This window comes from Gavialis gangeticus, unplaced genomic scaffold, assembly GCF_001723915.1.
Source record: "Gavialis gangeticus isolate Ggan-Ray unplaced genomic scaffold, GavGan_comp1, whole genome shotgun sequence".
In the NCBI taxonomy this organism is placed as follows: domain Eukaryota; kingdom Metazoa; phylum Chordata; order Crocodylia; family Gavialidae; genus Gavialis; species Gavialis gangeticus.
The window spans coordinates 91,472,154-91,479,585 of record NW_017729034.1 but is presented as its reverse complement, the minus strand read 5'-3'; the positions used below and the strand labels follow the sequence as shown (position 1 = coordinate 91,479,585).

General features: G+C 42.4%; 1 protein-coding gene across 1 annotated transcript in view; it reads right to left on the bottom strand.

Moving 5' to 3' along the window:
- TXLNB (taxilin beta) overlaps positions 1 to 7,432 on the bottom strand; it is an 87,572-nt gene that overhangs the window by 42,226 nt on the left and 37,914 nt on the right. Inside the window, exon 3 of the mRNA XM_019527655.1 lies at positions 4,815 to 4,906. Coding sequence (XP_019383200.1) covers positions 4,815 to 4,906 — 92 coding nt within the window. The remainder of the gene's footprint in view (positions 1 to 4,814; positions 4,907 to 7,432) is intronic.

Genomic DNA, 7,432 nt, shown 5'->3' with positions numbered 1-7,432 from the left:
CTGCCTTGGGGTGGGGGGGGTGGGCTGCTGCTGCCGTGGAGGGAAGCACCAGCCCCCCAAAAGCCCAGGGACTGCTCCACTGGCTGGTAGCTTGCCCTCCCCTTCCCATCGGAGTGAGAGGCAGGTAAGTCAGCAGGGTGAGTACATGACACAGGGTTTAATCAGCCCTAAATTTGAAGCAGTGTTTTTGAAAACCCGCCGCTTCAATTTAAGGCCCTTGTTTTGTCTACACATGCCCTTAAAGACGATGTGCTTCTGAGTTAGTCAGTCTCTAAGGTTCAACCCTTTCTTGGCTTTTGCCTGACTTCAGACTAATATGGCCAACTACCTCTCTCTAAATATGCCAAAGTATAAGTTATAGTAGAAGGAATAATGCTTTAACTTGTACCATAAACATAACGTCCTTTTAAATACATGCTTAAGTCCCATTAAACTCAGTAGAAGAATGGAGGCCCAGAATATGAATTTAGAACATTCACTAAAAAAAAAAAATCAACTTAGTTTTGTGATAAAACACCACTCACAGTTTCAGATACATCTGTATATAAAACCAATTATAAAATCAATGGTCTGTGAGGCAGATTTTAATATTCTGCAAAAATTCAGTGGCATTTCTGTATGTATGATAGCTACAGCCTGTGGCATTTAGAAAAAGTCTTGATCCAAAAATAGCGCATCTTACAAAGTATGAAAAGAACAAAGAAGGGGAAGTGGGTGGCTGGCATGGTTACAGGGTGAAGTTATGGTTGTTGGTACCTTGACTGTTCATTTCTATATTTTTAGATATGTTAGGTTCTTTTAAGTTTAAGTTTGACTCTGTATTTTCTGATTTTCTACATCTCTTCCCTCTTTTTCAATAAGCACATTTTTTATCTTAAATTATTTGAATGTGATTTCAACTTTACAGTTTACTGGCTTTTTTAAGTCTGGGTATTTTATCAATAAAATCATATCCAAACCTTTAAGACGATGTCAAAAATAGGAGTAGGATTTCCTTTTAATATATGTTCACATACAAACATATGTATATAAAGAAAAGGTAAAGTAAAACTGTCAATAATTCTTAGTAGCTGTAGAGTGTCCAAAATAATGCTCGCTTCTGAAGGCAAGGATTTCACTAATCTCCAATATGTATTAACTTGATAATGCAAAACCACGCTCAGTTTCTCCTTTTTCCCTAATCTGTTTTAGGAGGCAAACAGTGCAGGAACCAATATGCTGAGAAAAACATTGCCTGAGGTGGGTAGGCTCAAATATGATATACCAATAACTTCTATTGTTTTTCTCTCTTTTGAGTGTTGTCAAAAGTACAAACTTGACCTACTGTCTCCTCCAATACTGTGTAGTAAGCTAATTGTAATTCTTAACTCTAGAGTACATTTCCGAAACAATGGCTTACGCCACCCTGCTTATTTTCAGTGTCGGGTTTTTGACCCTGAGATCTCCCTGGGTCAAACCTGCCCCCCAACACTGCAAGGTAGCAGCATGAGGAACGCCTGCATATATGGTATGTGGTGCCACATGTCGCACTTCTGAGCTCATCTGGATGCAGCCAATTTGTCCAAATCCTGCAATGAGCTCATCTTGGGAAGATATTTGTTCCCACACAGACCCCAGCCTACTGCAGCAGAAAATCAGCTCTCATCAAATTAGATGAGGCTCTATACATTTAAAGGGGGTTTGTCACTGGGAGTTCACTATAGGTTTCATGCCTCAGATTGCAGTTACACGATCCAATGCTTCACTGAGTTGTACTAAATGGTACACGTGCAATTTGAATATAAAACCCAACGGAACCAGGGTGGTAGTCTGGTACTTTGTGCTGTTTTTTACGCTGTGCAGGGCAAAGGAGGGTCAGGGCCCTAAAAGCCAAATCCAGTTCCATCTATTAGACATTTAAGTGGACTTAGGTGCCTGATTGATCCTATTCTACCCTGTTTGAGTCCTGAAAATGTATTCATGCATATATTTTTGTAACTTGGTGTCATCTTAGTCTTAAGATTAAGTTACAAAAAAACAGCAAGAAGGAGGGCCCATTTGCCTTTTGTATTATCAGTTTTTCATGGACTCAAGCAGAGTAGAATATGATTGTATATAGGTTTATTAGTCCATTTAAGTGTCTAATAGGTAGGCTGACCATAAGGAATTCCAGAACATCCAGGACACTGCCCCCAGCCTTTTACAAGTCATTGGTGCTGCTGCAAGCCGAGGTGAGGATGGGGTAGCATGGTGCGCTGGGCAGGCAGGCAATGGTGCCTGCCTGTCTGCCTGACTAGCATGCTGTGCCACTCTGAACTGCTCTGCTTCCTCACTAGATTGCACCCTGAGTCCTTGCATTTCCAGAATGTTCATTTTAACTCTCACCAGCTGGCTGGGACCAGCCTCTGAAATTAAAGACTGTCCTGGCTAAACTGGGACATATGGTCACCCTACTAATAGGAGATGTTTATAACACCTTTGAATAGGTGTAAGTAATGATGGAGAGTACAAGAAGAAAAATGCCTTTCCTCAGGGCTTGTCAACCAGGGGTATGTGTACCCCTGGGGGTACTTGAGAAGGCCCTAGGGGGTACTCGCAGGCAGGCGGGGATGGAGTGCCACCATGCACCATCCTGCGCTGCCGTGCAGGTGCCACCCACCAGGCCGGACACAGGGGCGGGGGAATCTTGTATGCGGTGACTGCTGCTGCTCTGTGTCTGACCGCATGCTCTCCCCCACCTCGGCATCTGGCTGTGCACCCCCTGCTCGGCACCCAGGGGTACACTGCCCTGTGTCCGGCCGCCAGGGAGTACAATGATCCAAAAAGGTTGAAAACCCCTACTCTACGTTATATATGTTTCATAGTCATAGACTCATAGAGAAATAGGGCTGGAAAGAACCTCCAGAGGTCATCTAGTCTGACCCCCCTGCCTGAGGCAGGATCATCCCTATCTAAACTGTGCCATACAGCCATAATCTAAACTGTACATAAGACTACCATCAACCTTGACCCAACATAGACCTAACACCCTAACCTGCCCCAGGTAAAGCAGGTGAACCATGACAGCCAATGTCCTGCTTCTATAAAAGGTTGTCAGTATATGCTCAAGAGATCCTGAAAGGGACCCATGCAACCCAGTAAAGATGATTTAATTCTATGAGGATTTTTCAGCAAGCCCTGAGTCAATGTTATTAATCAATTTGCATTGGCAGGGTCAGTGTGGATCAAAATGCACTCTTGCTTCATTTGTTCCCTTTGTTAGGAGCACTGATTGTATGGACCAACATTTTCTATTATGTTCAAAATGTCTTTAAATATAGTAGGGCAGGTTGGCGCTTTAGGCCATGTGTAGACAAAACGAAAGGTGTGTGTGTATGACACTTTAAAGTGAGCTAAATGCTTTAGCGCCATTTCAGTGGTATTGGTGTTTGCATGCCTTGGAGGCATATTGCGTATTAATTCCAGCTGCTATAGGAAATTCAGTGGCATAATGCACCTTAAATGACTTGGGGCATAGCAAGCTAAAACTCCTTCGAGGAGTTTTAGTTTGCTGCCCCTACAGTCCGGCTGCCGGGGGGTACAATGATCCAAAAAGGTTGCAAACCCCTACTGTACGTTATATATGTTTCATAGTTATAGACTCATAGAGAAATAGGGCTGGAAAAGACCTCCAGAGGTCATCTAGTCTGACCTCCCTGCCTGAGGCAGGATCATCCCTATCCAAACTGTGCCATACAGCCATAATCTAAAATGTACATAAGACTACCATCAACCTTGACACAACATAGATCTAACACACTAACCTGCCCCAGGTAAAGCAGGAGAACCACAGTAGCCTATGTCCTGTTTCTATAAAAGTTTGTCAGTATATACTCAAGAGATCCTGGAGAGAGGGCCATGCTCCCTGCTATAGAGGAAGGTATAATCCTCCATAGCCCATACCAATATGACCATGGGGTAAAATTCCTTCCTGACCCCAAATAGGGCAATTGGTCTGACACTGAGCAGAGGGGCAAGACCCTCTAGCCAGGAATCTCTGACTTTGCTCCTAGCCCACCCAGCCAGCATTCAATGCCTCTGGGAAGGTCTAAAGACACTTTGACACATATAACAGAAAAAGGGAGTGGGCAACCAGCAAAGTCCAGAAGCATGGGAAATCAGAGGTATAATAATACCTCTTCTGGCTTCCCTGGTATTACAAATAATATTGTTGTGGATTCTACTCTCAATTATATGCAGAACAGGACTTATTTTAAGGTAAAAAGAGTCAGGTTAGTGTATATGCCATTGGAATCTGGCCTAAAATATCTTTGTGGAATTTACGAACTGTGTGCTGGTGGGGTAAGAGGGAAACAAGAGGGAGACATATGGAATGAGAGCAACTCTTCTGATCCTTGATAAATCAAAGAGTACTGAGAGAATAAAAAGAGTAAAATTGAATCTTCTGACAAAGGGACTGGAAACTGTGGTAAATAAATAGGTTTGATGAGGAAGAATAATCTTTATTATGGCTGTAGCTTTACAGCTGGTTGGCAAAATTATGAATTCAAAATTATACTCCATTTTACTGAAAGTTTTTGTACAGATTTCACTTCAACTCCAAATGTTCTATGTCATGAGCTGTCTGTCTCCAAAAACTTAGCTTTTCTTCCTTGACCTTTCTTTTTTTTGGTACTCTGGGTATGATTTATTATTTAACTCAGAAAAGTGTTCTGGGACACATTTTGTATGAAAGGGTCTACAATGAATACTGTGAGAGCCTATTGCACTCCTTATCCTGTTTCTAACTTCAGGTATAGATTGATTCCACAAAAGGCAACAAATGCTTTACGAACCAGCTCAGCATACTTCTTAAATAACATGTCCAGCTTCTCCTCTGGTGTATTCATCTTGTTCAAACTTTGCATCAGTAAGGTGGCTTCTTTACCTTAACAAAGAAATAGAGAATTGTTAGCAAAGGAGGTTTGTACACAGCATGCTTTTAATAAAATAGGAGATTTGATGTTCAAAGCTAAAAGATTCTGTGAGAAATGAAGTATCTTGGATCAAGGGAGGGTGATAATGTGGTTTTTTATATGGAAAAATGGTCTATAACTTGTTCCTATTCTAGAACTTAGCCATGTGCAGTTTTCTATTTATGAGAGTAAATTTTAAAAGGTAAAAATGCCTATAGGCACCTAATCCTCTGAAAATCAGTGGGAGTTAATTGCCTTTGAAAATGTACCTCCCTACAATTTACTGGGGAGAATATGGAATATCTGTTCAATGTTTTTGTGAAGTGATTGAGTCTTATACATAGTACTGAAATAGAGGTTTGCAAACTTGATTCTCAGGTGATACAATGGTTGGTGGAAGCCAACTGAGAATTCCCTGTGTAAATGTAAAGCTGGCACAGCCAACCACCATATCACCCTCTTCCAAAGCCAGAATGTAGTAGGGTATGGAAAGAACATGCTGGATGTAAGCTGAGCTGGGGATGACAGTAGTCTGACAGTACTCTGGTATAGTGGGACAGTACTCTGTCCCACTATACCAGCCCTTTGACACCACATGCCAGTGCATTAATTCTACTCAGTTTAACTGGTCCATGCAATTAGTGAGTTCCTTGATCCCACTTGAGAAGCTTGGATGCAGAAGGGAATCAGGTCCTATATTATCAATAGAATTACATGTACATTTACAGATTAATACCCATGTCTATCACTGAGATGAAGAACAGTATCTGGTGTTCCCTAGGCATGTCTACACAAGATATTTACTGCAGAGCTGACTAGTTAGCTCCACAGTAAAGTCTTAGCATCTACATGTATGGCCCTATTTGGCTGCAGTAAGCTAATAAATGCCACTGTAGGATAGTACGTGTAAAAGTAAACATTTGGAAAAGTAAACTTCGTTGCTAAGCAAGAAAGAAGGATTTTTTTTCACTTCCCTGTCTGACTCTGACATTGGACACCTCCATGGAAGAAGACAGCCTACTTTGCTTGTCACAGAGCAACACTCTCACAAAAGGACTTTGAGATACCCAGGGGAATAAACTTCCACCCTCTACCTCCCCTGTGCAAAATGGAGTTTATTTTTTATCTAGGGGGACTTTAACAATTTTTTAATTCTGCTCAGCCTGAAGAAGGGTGTATGTGCCTGAAAGCTTGCAAAGAAAGGATTTTTTTGCTACTATTTATTTGGCCTAATAGAAAATATTGGCTCTGACCCAAGAGCTTTGTGTATCCTATGGCAGTGTTATTTAGTGTATTGCAACACATATGTAGACAGTGATTAGGCTGGCTGGGGCATGAAGGTGCTTCAGTGCAGGGACTGTCTACTGGCTAGCCCTGTGCTAGAGCACCCTCATACCTCAGCTAGCCACTCTGCAGCACTCTGAGCTGGGCTGGAGCAGCTCCAGGCTGACAGGCTGATCTAGTGGGGTCAGCTCAAGGTGCTGTGGTTCTGGGTGCACATGTAAACTTGCCGCCTGGGAGCAATAAACTCCAGTGCGACCTGTGCCAGAGTTTATTCAGTTGAGTTAACTGCATTTGTAGATGCGTTCCCTGTGTATCATTTTGAGTCTGTATAAATTAGAACAAGATTAGGGCTGCTCTAATTTATGTCCAGATTGCCAAGGCCCCCCTAGGGGTCATGGACAGTTAAGGATAATTGGAGCACAGCATATGCCCCCATATTCCCCAGTATATTTCCTACACTAGATCCTGGGAAGGAAGTTACCCTCTTAGTCTGAAGTCAGACAGCATTCAGGACTGAGTGGTACCTTCTTAGCTATCATAGATGTCACGTCTCTGTAGACCCAAATCTCTCATGATTACAGACTACAAGGCATAAAGAACATTATCCTTGCTGATGACACTGCTTCTGTTTATATCGCACTCCCGTGCTTTGTTCTCACACCCATCTGTTTCAGATTTTGAGACCCCCCCTGTACCTACAAATGAAAGGCACTGCCATAGACACATGCATGGGCCCCCTATCTGCCAGTATATTTATGACAGACCTTAAAGTCTGCTTCCTATACGGCTGCCCCCTGGTATACGTAACATTCTCTAGGGTACCACCTTCCTCTTCCTTCTGCAGAGGACTGGCCAGCTATGCACCAGCTGAGGACCATCTTTACTCCGTATCCATTTCCTTTGGGCAAAATCCATTCTTCTGGGACCAAAATCTTTTACATCACCATACCACTATTGATGTAGTGCAATAGAAAATCAGGCCACACAAGTGCAAAATAGGTCTAAAATGCTACAGGCCAGGTGGAAAATCCTGATTTGTTAGCGTTTTACACTTACAAGGATACATAATTACACTAAATGCAAGACCATGAAAAGTCAGGCTCCTTTTTTAGGAATCAAAGCTCTTGGTCCTTATTCTTAGTTCCAGGTGTGTAAAGGCCCATCCTATATATTAGATGTACAGTGTAGCCCAGGTACTTGGGTATATACTCTCC